Source organism: Aythya marila (assembly GCF_965140915.1).
Source record: "Aythya marila genome assembly, chromosome: 3".
NCBI classification, from domain to species: Eukaryota; Metazoa; Chordata; class Aves; order Anseriformes; family Anatidae; genus Aythya; species Aythya marila.
Genome location: NC_139044.1, coordinates 16,384,298 through 16,404,010, shown reverse-complemented (window position 1 = coordinate 16,404,010; position 19,713 = coordinate 16,384,298). Strand labels below are relative to the sequence as shown.

The window sequence follows — 19,713 nt, the reverse complement described above, 5'->3', positions numbered from 1 at the left end:
ACCTCCTTAATCTCATCAGCTCATCTACTTTAACTTCAAAAAAACCTTACTTCTGAAATATAGCTGATTATATAGTAATGACTTATTTTTTTTGAGTTTAAAGTAAGGTTTTGCTTTTATACACCATCTTGAAATTGGAATATAAATTAATACTACTGTTACCAGTTGCTGAAAGCTTTCCTTCCAGGGATTTGGATGTTCATATTCTTCTGGATTAATCTGATAAAATTTACCAGCTTCAGGATGCATCATTGGACGTGTGTACTCAAATACTTCCATATACAGTCTTTTCCTGAGTAGAAGTGTGAATCAGGAAAGAAAATTAGTGTACTACTCATAACTCTCCCATTTTAATATACCACACAGAAAATTAAAGTTGTTTAATATGGTCAGTGACAGTAAATTTGACCACAATCAGTTACAAACACTTCAAAACACTTTCAAAACAATTTCTCCATTGGACTGGCTTTTGTGTTTCTGTAAAATACTTTTTGAAATGTGTTTCAGAATCCAAACGAACATGTTTCTCAACTTGTAATTTCAATTTAGGGAGAAATCTTAGTTAGCTACACTGTTTTTGGAATTAGAGTCTACTTGTGCATGAATTGCAGAAGTGTTTTAGCATATGAAAGCTAGCATAGTAAGAATTACAAAACTTAAGATAAAGTGTGCTACCAATTCATCCTCACCTTGATAAAAAAAACCTGCAAAACACATTCAAAGAAAACCAATGATGCACTGTATCTCAAAAGAAATTCCATCAACGAACAGATTGCACTGATTTAAAAAGAAAATAGCACTCCAAGCACAACAATTGGATTATTTTGATTAATGCCAGAATACAAACAATTGCAGTGTCTAAGCCTGCTGATATTTAGTTTTAGAGGATGACATCAAATCTTAGAAATTTTAACTCAGCTAACACAACACCCCCAAAATTGTCTTTAGGACAGAAAAAAAAACATCACTTTTGTGATGTCATACTCAAGCTTTGTTCTCTTAGTCCTAATCTTTATCCAAAACTAAACAGAAAAACAAAAACCGAGACCAAACACTAGCATGTGAAGCATGTTACTTTCCCTTACAAATAATGTTAATTTAGAACCCATTTATTCAACCTCTCAATAACCCAGGGCTGGGACGAATTCATATGTGGGAAAACAACTTCAGTATCTAAGCAATAAACAATAAAAAATGAAAACAAAACCAAATAAAAATATCTAACGCTAGACAAGCTAACACTTAACATCAAGACATTAATTTTCTTTTTTGAGTCAGGCAGAATTCCCACAGAAACCTGAACAAGGTTAAAGGGAAGGAGTGGCTACTGAAGGAATACCTCACTGAATTCTAAAGCAGCCAACTACTGTCTACACTACGAGATCATCAGAAGTTTTAATGTTTAACACACACAGGTATTTGTAGGTAACAAATGATACTTGTGTAAACTAGATATATTGAAATACAATTTGTTTTAATTCAACTAATTGCAACTCCTAACTAACATTTCAATTTTTCTATTGTAATGGCATCTCATGCAGCACATCTTATATTTTCTCTAGATAATGAGGAATAGCATTTTCACTTACCACAAAATTGGATCATTAGCCAGCTCACTGAAGCGTTTACACACACAAGCTGCTCTGCAGAGATCCTGCTCCAGCAGGTAGGAGAAGATCTTTAGAACCACTTCATCTGGCAACTTTTCCTGAAGATACTGTTCTGCAGGTGCTGCTATTAAACAGTAATCTATGTGAGATTGACATATTTAACCAGCCCAAATTCTAATCAAAATAAATCACCAGCTTGCCATTTGCAACATTCCCAATGAGAATTCCAAAGTCTCAGATTTTAAATACCCCTCATCTAAATCCAAGGACAGAGAGGTAAATGGTTGACACTGGAGTCAGGTAGAAGTTACAGACTGACAAAAACCAGCTACTAAACATGTTTCACTAACCAAGAGCCACTGTATCTATTATTACTATTGCCACACATGACAGTTCATACAGAAAAGCCCATCTATACAGTTTGAATTCTCATGAGGACCTTCTGCATCAGGTATCCTTACTACAGGGATGTTCTATTTGCAAAGGTCACTTATTTGGTTGTTGTCTTTAGAGTCTTTTCTCAGGCAAAGCCATACAGAACAGCTTCCAGATTTTAGATTTCTATGCGTGGCATTAAAAGCTCCTGCTACATTCATAATGCAATTATATCCATATAACGCTCCTTGCATTATTAATTTTTTTTCCTAGACCATCTGAACCAAGGGAGCAATACAACAGTTTTGAGTATTACAGGAAGACAAGTAGCAGGCCTTCTGTCTCATGGTCACTTCAACTTTGAGTGAGACTCTGGAAAATGGTTTCCAAAAATATTTATCTACCTACCCCACCCCAAACAAAACAAGACACCACACAAGGTAAGCCTCAAGCCTTCCACGGGCAAAGCAGCATGAACAGCTCAGTTATTTCCAGCTAGAAGGGAGAGAATACATGAACTGCAAGGGCCAGGACTGTGGCTTCGGCAGAGATGTTAAGCTGTGGTTTACAGACCACATTACCAGAAGCTATGGACTATCAGAGAACTGATTAAAGCTGCAGCACACTTGTGTGTTTTTGTTGTGTGTCTGTCCCCGTTTCCTCCTGGGTGTTGTACTCACATCTGTGGTCAGACCATTTAGTAGAAATGATGAAATATTACTGACTCTCCTGTGACTTCCCCTAAACTTGTTCTTTGGGTAACATTCATACAATGGTGCAGCAAGTGATTCACAAATATTGATTTCCTCTGAGATGCTAGGATAATTTATACAGTGTACTGATTGCTGGTCTTTATAGGAACACGACTTACAGTCATAAGCTCTGAATATTCACCCACCACTTTAATCAAACAGAAATCCATAGGAATAAGGGAAAGTCTCGCTATTCCCTATGTTCATAGCTATTCTCTTCCAAAATATATTTTTAAGTTTGTAGTATTGATTGTGGACAGAGGAAAAAAAGTTTTCTTCCTCATCCTTACCTGCCCTCCTCCAAATTACTATTTTTCTGGATCAGCTCCTTGGTGTAGCTCGTTCACAAGCTATAGAACCATTAGCATGGGTACCACTAGCATGGGTATCCAGAAGCTGGACAAGACAGTTCTTGTCACCAGCAGTACTACTAATGCCAGATTAAGGCATTTACTTTTCATTAATAATAATAAAGTCTTATGCACCAGGCTGAAGCCAGTAAACTACCAGAACTATTAAAGAACAAGCAAGTAGCCTGGAAATGTCTTTTATGTTCAAGATGGATTTTGAGAGACCAAGATCTGCAGACTATACACCAACCCTTGAGGTGAATACAGCTAGGAAAAAATATTACCCATGCAATCAGTGCTTCTTTTTAAGACGACGTTTTTCCACTGGACATAAAGGTTTTTTTTCTGTATCAAGCAGGCAGCAGCAACTCATTCTACAGTCCTAATTACCCTTGAAATGCAGCACAGGATAGCTGGGCTTTGCTTTTGAATTCATCTTTTCCTGGTAGCTTTCCAGTTAGATGTGGAGATATTCTTACAAGCTGAAATGTAATGTTGTGAACGCAAGGCAGTAAATCCTCACAGGTCTTCCATGACCTGTCTTGGGCTTTTAACACACGCACACAAATCCCTGAGGCATACAACATGATCTTCTTTCCAAGACAATCAGTTACTTGCCTAATCAGCCTGCAGAATTTCATCCTCCGCTAAATTTACCTATATTAGGACTTGATTAACTTTGTATGGAGGGGGGAGTTTCATTAGTGTAGTGCCTCCCATTGCTCAACAGTTCACATTTCATTTTCCTCCCTAGGTCACATCTCAATAAAAATTGAAATCCAGGTGCATTTCCTCACTGGGACAGATAGGAGAACTTTGAAGGTGTCAAAAAAAGTATTCTTCAGGAAAACCAAAACCAACAGTATCACACCTTGCAATTTTTCAGGCTGTATCTACTTGGAAGCTTAGACACTATTTACAAAATGAAGACGACAATTTTTACAGGTGTTTCCCATCCTCTCCCACCTTTACCCAAAGTCCTTTAGAAGTAAGAAATTTTAAGTTGCCTTTTCACTCAGTTACAAAAATGGGTTTAGGTGATTTCAGAGATAGTGATGGTTTTACTAGGTAGAATTCTTCAATATAATCTTAAAAGGTTCGCTACTTCTTAACATGAATACCTAGAATACCTGAATCCAAGAGAGAACCCCATGGTTTTGTTTTGGAAATTCATGCTTTGGTATCTTTTAGTAATTTATCAAAGCAATGATGTATTTGTGTTCTCCCCAGTTCACAAAAATAGTCCAATTCAGTTTTAAAAGCCTATCATCTGGTGACCAAACTAGAATCACTAGTGTGCTGCTACTTCTGGTAGTTAGAAAGGTATTTAAGTTTTTTCATGTAAGTATGCATTTCATACTTAACCTTAATTTTATTCCTGTTGACATAATGAAGTGTTAAAAAAGACAAAGTGCAAGAGGCTACCACCTCTACTACCAATCTTTATCATTACCCTGACACATCAATTCAAATATTGATCATTTTAATAACGTGTTAATATATAAGACAACTGAAAATTAGAAAAAAAGGTGGCTGAGTCATTCTGTTTCCACAAGATAGGCATGAAGCTAATTCAGTTTCTTTTTTTTTTTTTTTTTTTTTTAAATCATTTAGTAGATAGAAACTAGTACAGCGAAACCAAGATGAGGGCATGAAAAGCTGCCTGAAATTGAATTGCAGTTGTCGTACAGAGATCAAGAATGCCATCCTGTGAATCCTGAATTGTAAATTATGTCTTGTATGGATACCATTTTTTGTCCATTTAATAGAGAAGATAGGGACAGATATTTTGTTCTGTAAGAAGGCACTCAATGTTTTCTTGATAAGAAATAGTTGTCAGAAAACATGGCAGGCAGCGATCTTGAAAAAATAACTTAAAAATCAATAGGGAAAAAATAAAAGATAATAAGTTCTGTGAACCATGAGCTATGCATGTATCTGATGTAAGAAATAAGCAACAAGTGATCCAACAACCTAGAGTCTCAGTATCTACTGTAACTCCAGGGGTCATCAAAAAGAAATAGTCTGTCCCTGAACTCAAGTCTTCCAAAAATGATTAAAAGCCAGTATGAACTGCTCAGTATAAAATGAATATGCAAATATAGTGATATAGTGAGAGAGAAAAAAGCCCTGCACAGTAATAAACAAAAAGGAAGAGTGTGTCGGTGGATTAAAATGACATGACAAATGGTACTGAAGGTTGAGAAGTCATGTGAAGTGGAAGCAGACAGTTCAGTTGACGTAAGGAAACAGAACATACCAAATTTAAAATCTTTCTGCAAATCAGGAAGTACTATGAATATCAGCATATGATAAAAGTATTTGTACCTACAAGATCTAAAAGCGGTAAACTTTTTATTCAGATACCATACAAATAAGAAATTTGTAGGTTCACCAGTTACTTGTGATGTAAGCAAGACAGCTCAAGCATATCTTTTTCTTATTTTTTTTTTTTTTTAATTTCTTGGAATTCTATTTAGAGGGGTTTAAGTGAAAAATCATTCACATATTTTCTAATAATGTACAACTTTCTTACCGAGGTTCTTATATATGCATTAATCTTTCTGTCTCAGGATTGCAATGCATATTGTCCATTACCAAGACTATTTGAAGACACAGTTGCAGAGAAGAAAAATTTGTCAATATTTGAAATCACCAGAAAAAGTCTGAAATACTGTCAGGAAGAACACGCTAAAATTTTTAAGTATCAACTGTTTCATGGAGACATTAAGCCTGAAATCAGTAATAAAATACATAATACTGTTGTTTTTCCAACTACTGGCTCTAATCCAGCTGAATACATTGGTTGACTAGCATTTCTCCTTTCATCTCCCCCAAAATTTTCCTCAGCTCAGAGCCCATACAAGAAGGAATGGTTCTCTGCCCAGACATATCCTGACATCACTAGTCCCGTACCTTTATTTTAGAACTTTAGTTGAAATGAACAGTTATATGTTCCAAATGATAATATACCATTTCCACTTGTGATGTTCCAGAAAACTTCATGCTCACACTCAGTCACAATAGCTATTGTTATCCATGGTAACAAAGCAAACAAACAAAAAGGCAAGAAAAAATCTTATGGCAATCAGTATTTGCACAAATTTAGAGGAACATCTCAAGAAATGGAAAGGGGAAAATAAAGTAATGATCATCCACACTGGAAGAGAGATCAATATAAAGTGGCTTGACAAGTACCCTCTCTTGTCAAACTGTGACTGGTCTGAATGCATTCTTAAGAATATAGTTAGAAAATCATTGTTTACAATTCCTCTGGAAATTCCATGCTGGAGAAGTTTCCATAGTTCAGTACCTTCCCCAGACGAGTTCAGTAATGCAACACAAGGAATATACAGGAAACGCATGGAAAATTCATTTGGAAATTACCATTGTGATGTAATTTGTACCAGAGGACTTGAATAAAATTACTGACCTTCAATAAAGCAAGGAGGTGGGTATGAGCATAGTAAAGGATGTATCAAAAGTATATAGCCTTGAAGGAAAACTGGGAACTGGCAAGAGAAACTGAAAAGAAAGACTTTGTACCAGGCTTTAGGTATCAAGTCAGGAAGTGAAACTGGAAGTAAAATGACAAAAGCTGATGTTCATTTGGTTCTCACCATTTCAAGGACATAAATCTAAGGTTAAATGGTTTTTAGTTACAGAAATTAAGAGAGAAAGACAGAAAGGGGAGATAGATATAAAGCAAAGGTGAAAACAGAAGACAGATGACTTGAAATAGAAATCTGTACTACCAGGGTGAGAAGCCTGAAGGAACAGACTTCAACAGAAGCCGTAACTGACCAGAGTCTCATGCCAGCACCTCAGGTTTAATTTGCAAGGTTAAGACAGAAATGGACTAGAAGACACCCGTCCACCAACACTCCCCAAAAGCAACAGAAACTACATCAACAGAAGCTGGCAAGTGCTAGCACTGATTTTTCAGGGAGAAGTCACAAAAGATCTCACGGAATTAAAGTGCATAGAAGACAAAAAGGGGAAGAAGCAGAGATTGAAAAAGGATACAGAAAAAATGAACAAGTAGTGTGTGTGCTTATGCATGTATACATGTGAACATAAATACACCCATATATACACACTGTACACATAATACACATTGTGCATATATGCGTGTAGGTGTATCTGCATATATGTTTATTTTTTAAATAATTTCTCACATGCACGCTGAAAATCGCAATAATGACATAACAAAACTACTTCTACCTCCAAACAATATGCTGGAATAATATGAGAAATCATAAACAAACCTAGTCCTTTGCTGCAGCATTATTACTTTTAAGAATACCTTAGACATAACTGCACTGCACTTCAGAAGAATAAAAAAAATAAATTTTAAACAAACAACACAAACTGCATCTGCAGTAGAACATGCAGACTGAAAGACCAGATTCTAGAAGTCAGACTAAAACCAGTGTTCTTCCACTGCAGGTTATTAGTTCAAGAATAGAAAGGGATTTTTTTTTTTTTTTTTTTTTGAGGGTTAGAGGGGTAGTGGTATCAAAGTGCATCCCACCAATCTTTGTACAAAGAGTTGTTACCTGATAAATCCTGGGATTTTCCAGATACTCTAGCACGTTTAGCTCGGTGACCAAAGTTTTCAGTAGCTGAAGTGGAGGCACCCTTTAACAAAATAAGTAAGGATTAATTCAGTCATTACATAAATTACAAAAAGTACTCATTAACTGCCTATTCTTGAGGCAAGAACTACAGTTAAAAAACAACTTTAAAAGTTACCTCCATACTGTTCTTTGTAGGGCAAGCTGTTCTTTTAGGTAGAAGAGTTTTTCTGCGAAGTTGGTATGGACTATTTTGTGCACCAGGACCTGATTCTTCTGCAACCATATCTGCAGGCACATCATCATCTGTCAACAACAACAACAAAACAGCTTAATTAGAATTGTAGGGTTTTTCTGTTTGTTTTTTAGAAATAACAAAAACACTACAGAAGTTTTTAAATAAACCCATTCAGTTTGGGGGGGAGGGTGGGGAAGTGCTAGAGCACAGTGAACATTTGAAGAAGTGTGGAATATATGTAGTAATACAAAATTACACTCAAAAGTACAGATGAATTCAACCTGTGCTACACACATACTTATACATATATATATAAATACATATACACACACAGCTGCTACACCATAAACTACCTTTTTAAAAAGCAATTAAAAATACAACTTCACTTTATTCGCAAACGTGTTATTCACTACGCCAATTCTATTACCTCATTACCGCAAACTTTTCACCTCTGTAACACTATCATAATGAATACCGCTGTAGCTTCAATTATTAATCAGGTGTTATCAAGAAGTCCCTTAGTAAATATGGTACTTAGTTCAAAACCCATGGCAGATTTTTCCAAAATATTCCAGGAAAAGCCCCAGCCAGCATACAAATTCTTCAGTAAAAGGGAAAAGGAAGACATAATGCCAGAGGTAGCTTTAACGGCATACACTGATTGCTTAAAGTACAATTTTATATAAAGAGTAAATCCTCTTTAAAAAAAAAAAAGTACAGAAAGCGCAATGAGTATTACTTGAATGCAATGAATGAAAAAAACTTACATTTCCACTGTTTATAAGGTTATGCAACAGATCAAAAACAAGCAAAGAATTACTATTTATCTCTGCATCTCCTATGACTAGCATCACATAAAGTTACAATAATTTAACAAAGGCCATAACAAAAATCTGGTGGGACAAAAGGCTGGTGGGACACGCAAAACAAGCTCGAGGCAATCTAGGAGTGTCATCAGTTATTTAATCCATGTGAAAACTAAGCCTGCAAGAAGTACCTCCATGCTTATCCTTCGGCCAGACCACCAGGTCAGCACAGCCACAAGGAGGGCATGAGACCACACGACGGGGAAGAAGCAGCCCCCCTTTTGCAGCACCAGCACAGACTTTTAAGGACATTAAATGAAATTTGTAGAATTTCAAGTATTTTTTCATTACACAGAGTACCACCAATACACGAATTTCAGCACATGTTCCTGTGAACCCAGCCCACCTCTGGCATCACACTCCTGTTGGACGTTACTGACAACTCACAGGTAACTAACTACACCCCCAAAGTTCAGTCATCAAATTTTAAGTTTCTTTGCCATCTCTGATAGAAAATACTGCTGCCAAGTTAATCACACTATCAGCAGCTGGAATAGAAAGCCAGAAAGTCTACTACAAGAGAGCACCCAGCTTCCTTCACAGGTAGTAACAGCAGTCGAGTCTGAAGGAGGCCTGGATTATATAGTGGCAGCCAGGAGCGAGACTCTTTCGAGCCAAACTCTTGCACCCAAATGTATTAAAACATTTGAGTATGTCACTACTCGCACCCCTTATTTCTGTTTAAGGACTGACACAGTATGAATTCTGTTGCGGATACCCCCAGAAGCATGCTACTTGGAGATTTTGAGGGTCTTCTCTTCAGCCCCTTTCCCCGTTTCGCACTGAACGCAAAGCACCTGTCAGAAATGCATGATCTTTCCTCCCCCATTCTTGATGTAAATACAATAGTTCAAAACTGCCACATAGAACACAGTAAAAAACATAATAAACTATGAAAAAGTAGCTAAGCACAGGTTTGATCTCTCAGTAGGAGATGAAGAGAGCAATGTCAAAACCCAGTGGGGTTCTTAGAAGAAAACCAACGCAGGCTACTAAGAACAAAACATATTACCACTGGAAAGAAGACAGAAGCCTCTGGGGGCAGGGAGAATGGAAGTAAAGGTCAATTTGGCTGAAACACTGAAAAACTGCTTAAGCAGAAAAGAAAATACACTCATTTTCTTGCAGCAGATTTAGGAGGATGGCACAAGTCCTGCTTGAAGATCACTCTTCTAGCACAGATGACATTAAGAGATGCATGCATTCACTCAGATTCACAGCAGGTACTGTAAGAATTAAAACCTTCCTTCTCCCATCTGGCTGGCAAGGCAGATGAGGAAGACGAGAGAAGTGCACCAGAGGGAAGTGTGAATGCGCAGAGCGTGGGAAGCAGCAGGGTTCCCGGGGCAAGGGTGGGAACAGTCCCCACTCCTCCTGCTGCTGCATGGCACTGCCACCAGAGGTGCTGCTCCTGTTTGCTTTAGGATGGTCAGAGCAGCTAATGGGGCAGAGGAGTGCTTCAGAAAGCAAAAGGCTCCAACCTGAAGGATATGTTAGTACACTGGCTGCAGATGAATGGCAACGAGAGTTGGGTGGATGAGATGCCTCATTTCCTCACCAGTACGTTTTGGTCACACTCACAAAGGGCTGGGCCAACCCTCAGAAAAATTTCTAATATTTCAGAAACAATAACACTGTTCAGAAACTGCTAATATTTTTCCAAATGTGCCCCACAGTGTTTCACTTAAAGTAACTATCAGGAAACTCGGAAGTCTGAAGTGATCCATTATAGAAGTCATCTCACTGCTTGTTTTTGATCTCCCAAATGCTACGTTTCAAACTCCAAACAGAGTAGAACAGCTACAGGATAAATTCTCAGAGCAATAGTTCTCAGGATGTACTGTTTCCTGAAGACTGTGTTACCCTTCCATAAAGGAGTAACACGACAACATTCAATTTTGCCTGGGAACTTTCTGTGCTAAGAAAACATTTTGAAAATGCTCCCCTAAAAACACTCACATGATAGACTTTTTTTTTCCCCAAAGAAAAGCCAATTTTAAAATACAGAGACTCTGTGCCTACAAGTCATTTTTAGAAACCCAATTTTAATGTGCAACGGTACTAGCTACTGCATCTACTGACATAAATAAAATGCATTATCAACATCTGTTGATGGTAAGAGTGTTTGCCCTATAAAGTCATTAAACAAATTCAGGGGAGCATGTGTGTAATATCAATGCCCTCGTGTACACACCTGCTGAAATGACTGCCAGATGCTGTCACAATTTTAAGTCAATACATTTGCAGTTTTAAAAGATTAATTTAAGCTGGGGTCTGCTCTCAAACATTTACCTGTAGACTTTACACTAGTTGTATTATTTAAGAATATAAAATAGTTTTAAAGAAAAATTGCATTTATTTAAAAGTTTAATCTGCCACTCTTGTCAGCTGCCATAAGCATGACTCTTGCATTTCCACAAATGCTATTAAGTGTGTACTTTTACGTGTGTATGTTAAAGAACATAAAATTAACATTGTTTGGAATGTAACTTACAGTAGTAAGTTACAGTAAGTAGTAATAAAGGGCTTTCCAAATAGTTTATTAAAAGACACATGGAGCAGCTCAAGAGAAAGTTTATCATGACCATACCATTTTCTTCACAAAAAAACATGCACGGGTGGTTTCACTTCTTACACATTAAGATTTCCAAGAGCCTTCTCAAACAATGAAGGCAGACTTCATGAAAACAGAGTAGGGCTCATGAAAGCTTTCAAAATACTATGTTTTTAAACAAACAAAAAACAACAACAAAAAAGTGCAGAAATATAACCTTAGCAGAAAAATATGGGTGTGGAGGTCATCAAGAGAGGAAACTCACATCCTGTTCTGTAGAGTTGAATTACTTAATTTAATATCTGTAACACTGCAGTTTCAATTTTGTATTGTTCTTCTATATAGTCCCAAAACACAGGGTAGCAGGGGAAATGTAGAAAGATTTGTACTCACTGGCAGATGAAGCTACAAAGAACTGATCAGTTTTAAACTAGAGAAACACCTAGTGAATAGGGAACAGCTCCTAGAAGAACACTTCTGAAACAAAGTAATTCATACTGAGGCTTTTTGAACAAAGCAATGATTAATCTAGCCCATCAGACAAATTTAACAGTGATAAAGGTCAGTCACACACAATCTTAAGTAGAACTGGTATAATTTCTGAATGAAATAAACTATTAACTAAGACAGAAAACCCCAACACTTTCTAATTAGAAGAAAAGCCAAAAATAACAACTAAGATGTAAACCCAATACAGTTCCGTGGCTTTGGGTGGAGTGAATCTCCCCAGACCCACAAGGGAAGACCACAGGGAAGACATGCTGCCAACCTGCTGAGATGACAGCTCCCACTACTTCACTGCCTAGAACTGCAATGCAACAGAGAGGAATGAAGCTTAAGGGAGTGGAAAAGGAAGATGCACATACAAAAAAGAGATAGGAATGAAAATAAAGTTACTTATGGAAAACAGAAATACATGGCAGAAGTTTTGCATTTGCACATAAAGTATTTACAAAAATGCAAACATCTCAGTAACAAGTTGTCAACCCACAATAAAAGGAAACACCCACCCAACATTTTTCTTTAAAATTTAAAAAAAAAAAAAAATGGGAGTGAGCTGTTAAACAGGTGTGTGTTTCAATACGGCAACTGACACTTGTCCCATGTCCTCACAAACCATCCAAGCAACTGAGGGACATCTTACTTTTAGGTACTGTATCCACTTTTTAAAAAGTGACTGCATATTTAAAGCGTACATTCCACACCTTACATCAGAGCAAAAATCTCACATTGAAGCTTTCCCATTGATCCAGGGCAGCATTTAAGGCTTAGACTATGCATTGCAGATCATAACTTGTAGTGGGCTCTCTCTTAAATGGAAGTGGTCTCTTCTGCAATCTGAACATTCAACTTAACTTCAGAGAGAAAAGGACACTAGCTGGGTGTACAACCACAAAGAAAAAAACTCAAGAACTGCATAAAATTAATCAACTCCAACTACAAGAAGTTCACTGAAGCAAGATCTAACATCATTTTAATAGTCTTTCACAATCAAGCACTCCTTCTCCTGAGTGAATTTCAAAAAAAAAAAGTCAAAAGAAAACCACAGTATGCTTATACATGTATACAGTAACAGTAGGTGTAATGGTAAAAGAAAATGTTAATATTAAAATAAAAAGTACCTGCACGCTCATTTACTAGTAACACAAAAACTAACAACTTTGATAATTACAACATAATGCAATGTTTATAATTAAGTCCTACAATATTTTCAAACAATATCCAAAGCAACCTGACTCGCATAGAGATAAAACCAAAGAGATGACGTTTTTGTAATGTTCCGATGGCACAGGTCAACGAGAAGGATTAATCTGACATGAGAGTCGAGGCTGCTTGGACCTGGAGGAGACCCAGCAAGAATAAGCTTCAGAGGCAGATCTCCATTCAGAATAGCAGGATTTCAGTTTGGAAAAGGGACAGACCTAACATTAAAAATGCCTGCTTTCAGATTGACTCCAGAAAGCTCAGACTTACTGAACACCATATGGAATAAGGATATTCAGCCTTATGGAAAGGAACAACGAGACAGAATAACCATTACTGACTGCTAGAACATTTTAGGTATAAATACTAATTCTTAACTGATGATAAACCAAAGATATCTCACTCTCTTAACAATATTCACATTTATTGTAACTGGTTACAGTTTGTTTGACAAAAGAATCTTAGCACATGTAGTATTTAGATTTTTTTCTGTATTAAGATTAATATTTCCAAGATGAGGGAATGCTGTTTTACTGTTTAAACAAATACTAAGAACTGGTAAATGTGAAAGACAGGTGGTGGGGGGGAACCACAACACAGAAAAAGAATGAACAGCATCTTTTTGGAATTTACATTTTAAGCTTTTAAACATCACTATCCAAATGAGACAGCTTATTACTCTTTGGAATTAGGTCATGCACAGCACATAACATGATGGCCTAAAAAGAGTAAGAATAGATCAGATAGATGCTCAGCTCTACTTTTATTTGCTCAAAAGTTCATGTTAGACTTACAATACATCTCTCTCTCTATATATATATATTTTAATAAGAAAATAGCTAGATTTAGCATTTATACAGAAAGTTTCTTGAGACTGAGTTTTTTTTTTCCCCTCCCTGTTATTCTTAGGACCCAGTGTTGTGGTTTAACCCAGCCAGCAGCTAAACACTACACAGCCGTTCACTCACCCTCCCGCCTCCTTCTCTGGGAAGGGGGAAAACAGGAAAGTGAAGCCCATGAGTTGAGATAAAGACAGTTTATTAAGACGGAAAAAATAATGATAACAATAACAACAATAATGATAATAGTACTACTACTACTACTGTGTACAAACAAGTGATGCACAATGCAATTGCTCACCACCCGCTGACCGATGCCCAGCCTAACCCCGAGCAGTCTGGCTGGCCCACCCCAGCCAGCCACCCCTATATATTGTCCAGCATGATGCCAGATGGGATGGAATACCCCTTTGGCTGCTTTGGGTCACCTGTCCTGGGTGTCCCCCCCCTCCCAGCTCCTGCTGCACCCCCAGCCTGCCCACTGGCAGGACAGAGCAAGAAGCTGAAACATCCTTGGCTTGGTGTAAGCACTGCTCCGCAACTATTAAAACATCGGGGTGTTATCAACACTCTTCTCATCCTAAGCCAAAACACAGCACCCTACCAGCTACTAGGAAGAAAATTAACTCTGTCCTAACTGAAACCAGGACAAACAGAAATTAACCTTTGTCTAAGAACCTGACCTTTTCTCCAGCTCCTCTCGCTGTAAGGCCCGCTGCCTAGGTCACTAACAGATGCTGAATGCAGCTTATATTCACATGACAGAAACTGAAGTTCTTAGAGCTGGCACAGAGAGAAAAGCAGAGAGAAAGTAAAAGGTGACAATTAGCAAGATAAACTGTCTGCTAGCCCCAGACTAGTCTCCAGCTACATTTCTTTAAAATGTATGATCAGTCAAAAGCAGCTATTCACATCTCTGAGCCTCATTAACTAAAGAGCTCATAGTCCAAAACTACCTAGCACAAAACCACATGTGGAGAGCAGTTAAAACCCTCCAAATACTATGAAAAATATTTTCCTTTTCAGACACCAGAAGCAAAAAGGGATAACAAGGATCTGATGAAAAATTCTAGTTTCTTTCCAGAACACTTTCACCCCAAGGTATTAGCACCCAGTTAAAGCCACAATTTCTAAAGAAATACATTAGCATGCACATTTTTAATAGGCATACAGAAAAACTGCTCAACTACCTGCATACTTGAGTTAGTTGTTATCTAACTCATTTTAGAAAAGCCAGGAAAACTTTCTTGGAGCAAACAGCTCTAATAATCAGTACCGGCAGGTTTCAAACAACACTATCAGACCAGAATAAGAAGATGGATTTTTCCTTTGGTATTTTTCTAGATCATACTGTTTTCCCAAACCGATAACAGTATTACAGCCAACTTAAAAAACAAACAAACAAAAATCTCCAGGTGGCTGCTTTACAAGTATTTTATTAAGAGTATTTCCCTTCTTGCTTAATAGCCAGCTTGAATCCTGCTCTGACAAGCTTTCACTGAGAAGGGAGACAAAGATCCTTTTCTGGATGCACTCCTCATTAATAAAGCAACACTTATAAAACTGTGGCCTTAGTGCATGGCTCCTTGATGATACAGTGAAAATGCTGGCCAAGTAAGTTTTAGAGGTGCAGGAATATATACTGTTTAAGCACTACATAGGGAAGTCACTTAAGGGCCCTTCCTCATTACATTTCTAAGCAGTAAAGGAAGAAGACTTGACTACTATGCACTGAGTTTTTCCCCTCTCCTTATTTTGGACTACTGAAGCAAGTTTCAGACTTGGAACAATTTAAATTTCTATCTCGTGATATTTGCTTGAGAAGAGAGGTTACCAGTCTTGAAGGTCATCCTCCTCTTTAGCTGAAATATAGCAACGTTCAACTAATTAAAAAAGCATAGCCAGTGATGACAATAAAAACAAACCAAAAGCACGCTGAAGGAAGTTCAAGTATTCCCGTTTTATTCTGCATTACAGTTGATCACAGCAATTGTTCTGATCAACCAACGTGTTTTAATTAATGGCTGTATTTTAAGGTGCCTAAGCACCAGCAGGAATGCATGCAACTCTCTGCCCACATCTTTACAGCTGCTGTTATGGAAAATACGACAAACCCCTTCCTCTCAACAAACATCCCACCTTGTCTGCGATGCCACCTCCTGATAAGAAGAAACGAGATTATCCGATACCAACAATGACCAGAACACATGCACTTCAATGGTGCTGTTGGTTCAACAGTTCCTGACACTTCCAAGCTCACTTCTCTTGGTAAAACTGCTGAATATCGATAGGAGGAAAACACGCCTCCAAAATGTAAGTATTAGGAAGAGGACAGACCCTGGCTGGGGTCTGGAAGGACAACTGAGTCAGTTTTAGGGAACCGCCATTCAGGCAAACCAGCAAGTCCATCTTGTATGAAAACCTGGCTCAGGCTAGATATTTTTTCAAGTAAAATGTCAGAGCAATCGTATCCAAAACAGGTATTTGAAACAATGGATTATTTCTAATAATCAGAATTGATGAGCTATGAAGCCGAAACGTTACATTATTTAATTAGACTGAACTGGACATTCTTGATACCCATAAACTCCAGAAAGAATGAATTAGAAGTTTATAAACAACTGTCTTTAGCACTGCCACAACTAAAAAATGAACTGACAATTCCCCCCCTCCCCCTCCCCCCCGTTGCATTTCTCGTATCTTAAATAAACAAAGTTGGGGAAAAAACACAGAAAAAACACGGTATAGGAATGAGCAATTACTCAGTGAGAACACAGATTTTACTTGATGCACTTACATCCTATATTTCAAGTTTTCTATGGCCCGTAACTGATCCACCTGCAGGAGGATTCTCCTGCAACGCATGGGTGCCTAGAGAAACCTGGCTGAGAGAAACGTTACTCCCCTTGAAATGACAGGAAAGCTTACGTGTAATAAAACAATCCACCTAGCTAGAAATCTCAGTATGACTAAACACTACTGCAACTGTTCAAGCGTAACTCCCATAAAGCACGATCTCAGGGCACAATCATTTAACCAAATTTTCAGGAAATGGAAGCCTCCCACAGATTTCTTTGCCGTAAGCCACACCTGCAGAGCGCTGATGTGACACAAGGAAGGGGTGGTGGCAAAGGGTCCTGCTACTAGCTGTAGTAGCAGACTTAGAAATCCTTGCCATCTGCCTTACAGAGACTCAGCCGCAGAAGTAACTGGCGTCTATCCATACACTGGGCCAGCTGAACCCTGGTTATGTCAAGGAACAGTTTTGGTACACAGAACTAGGAATTTCCTAAGGCTCTCCCAAATAGAAGGGTTTCTGAAATGCCTACCAGGGATCTGTCTCGCAGTAGCGAACAAAGAAAAAAGATATAAGCTGAAGTATTTCAGAATTTGTTGAACAAATAGATCAAGCTAAAACAGATTACACAGAACTACAGGAATTTTTGGAACCCTTTAATAATCCTTGGAGAAGTCTACATGACACCCAGAGAAGTTTGCTAAAGAAACTTCTGTTTTGACTAGAAAAATTGGGGAAGCACATAACTATCTTCAATCGTCTCTTCCAACTTAACTGATTCTGTGATTCTAGTCTACACAGACTACCCTCAGATGATGAAGACTTCTTTCTTAGTATAAGGGATTCATTTTTGAGCAACAATACAGCTCTTTATAGTTAAATAAAAAAAAAAAAAAAGAAAATGTCAATGCAAGTTTGTGACAACCCCAGTTCAGGCTCTAAGGAATCCAGAGGTAAATCTCTCATCTATTTTAAGACCAGAAAGAGGAAAACTTCATTAAATCAGGAAGTAATGCCAAGAATTATGTATGACTACAACAACAAAGCCAAAAGGCAACTGATTTGAAAGACCATACAGTTCTCTGTGTGCTGGGGTTAAGAGGGGGTACAGACAGTATGGCCTTTTCCTCTCAAAGCAAGAAGAGGAAAAAGTAGATTGGTAACACTTCAAAGCTTACTGGTTTGGGCTGTCATTCTTCCCTCTCTGTATCCCTATTATGTTACATCAAAGAAGGAAAAAAAATAAAATAAAAATCAAGATCCAGAAACCATCAACCTAAGCACTCCCTATAACTTAACGTTACTGTAGGAAAACAGAGGATAAGCAAGAAAATCTCATAGTTTGATACTTTGGTTTTTACAGATCCCAGGTAACATTTTGACATAGTCTATTGGCTTGTACTGTTTCTCAACACTATAAAGCATTTTTCTTTTTTAAGAAAAAAGAAATCCCTGCTGCTGCTTACTGTACCAAGCAAAGTTTCCAAGTCCTATTCGGCTGCAGTTGCAACTTACCCAACCATTAGCCTAGGAAGGAGCAAAAGGCCACCAAGTAGTCGCAGAGGCAAAAAGCTACAGCCCGTAACTTAGACATACGGCAGTGAAGAAAAAAACACCTTGAGCTAATAATAGTCACAATTTCAGATGTACAACAGCTTGTCACTAAATAACTGTGTCAACTGCAGAAGGTAAAATACGAGATTTGCTACCAGTTGGCTATTTCCCCATCTCACCATTACAATGATACTAAAACAGGCACACCACTTCCTCCTCCACCCCCCTGCCAAGCACAGTACTGAAAAATCAACATTTACATAACTTTCAAATGTTATAGTGGAAATGAAAAATTATGAAATATCACTATTTGAACAATATGATTAGAAACAGTATACTAAATACACTACACACCAAAGGGAAAAAAAAAAGGGGGGGGAAGCAAAGCAGTAAATCCCCCAAATTACTGTTCTTTACCAAAAAAAGACAGAACCTCTATTACAGTATATATTTATTTTTAGTAAGGCCATTCAGTGATAAGTAAGACACAAAAAGAAAAGAAGCCTCTATTATCCTTGGACCAGACAATAATATGTTGTATTTAATGTAAAATTCAAGCTCATTACAAACTACTAGGCTTGCTCCTAACCATGGCAAGGCTTGCATGCTGTGACTCAGACGTATCTGATCCCTATTTACTCAGAAAATGTTTCAGAGCGACTTTGCCTATTATTCTGTTACTTGGATTACAAACTCTAAAGGGCCTGACAAGAGCAGGAAAGCATGGCTCTGTGTCGCTTCAGGGAAATGACTATGAGAACAGCCCATGGACTGCAGTAAAAGCAGGCAACATCAGGAAGAACCTTCTTGGTTACTCATTACGTATCTGTTAGCATATACGTGTATGCTATTAAGATGGGTTACAAAAGCTGACACCGAATTATAAAATGCCAGTGTAGCAGACATCCTCTGATTTGAACTTAATTTTGCTAATAACTACAGTAAAAATTAAAAAGCTACGAACATTGGAGTACTGTGGTAGTAATGGTTAGAAGTCTGCCTAGGTCCAAGCTGCTATGAGAAAGCAAATTGTACAGAACATCCATGTTCAGGCCTCCTACTCTGGCACATAAAGCTAAAAAGGTTTTCTACTCCGTTTTAAAATAACAACGTATTACATAAACACAAATTGGAAAAACAATGTTTTCCATCCCCAGCATGTGTTAGAAAACAAGCCAGAAAAGCTAGAAACAGGTTTTGTATTAGATGCTCAAGAAAGCAGCTGCACACGAAGGGTTTCTGTTCTTCCTTGCCCTGAAGAACACGCATCTCCCAAGCATACCAATCCACCAGTCACTACAGCAGCTAATGTACTGCTCTTGGACGTCAGCAGAAATCACATCCTGAATTTTGTTTTTTAAAGTTATAAAACCAGATGGTATAGTTTCGAGACATTAATCCAATTTTCTACCTCTGTTTGTTTTAACTCCTTCCAAAAAAAACCTTTTTTTTATAACCACGTTTACTTTGAAAGACAATTGTTATACTAAATATTCT

At 37.7% G+C, this 19,713-nt stretch overlaps 1 protein-coding gene across 2 annotated transcripts in view; it reads right to left on the bottom strand.

Annotated features, from left to right (window-relative positions):
* The window catches only part of FBXO11 (F-box protein 11), a 72,789-nt gene that overhangs the window by 27,636 nt on the left and 25,440 nt on the right, over window positions 1-19,713 (bottom strand). The window contains exons 2-5 of one of the 2 annotated variants that reach the window (XM_082757472.1): window positions 7,843-7,970; window positions 7,647-7,728; window positions 1,590-1,731; window positions 163-292 (exon numbers count right to left, since the gene is read on the bottom strand). In XM_082757472.1, the coding sequence (XP_082613598.1) occupies window positions 163-292; window positions 1,590-1,731; window positions 7,647-7,728; window positions 7,843-7,970 (482 nt within the window). Of the gene's footprint in view, window positions 1-162; window positions 293-1,589; window positions 1,735-7,646; window positions 7,729-7,842; window positions 7,971-19,713 lie in introns of both variants that reach the window. The other variant, XM_082757471.1, reaches the window with a different exon arrangement.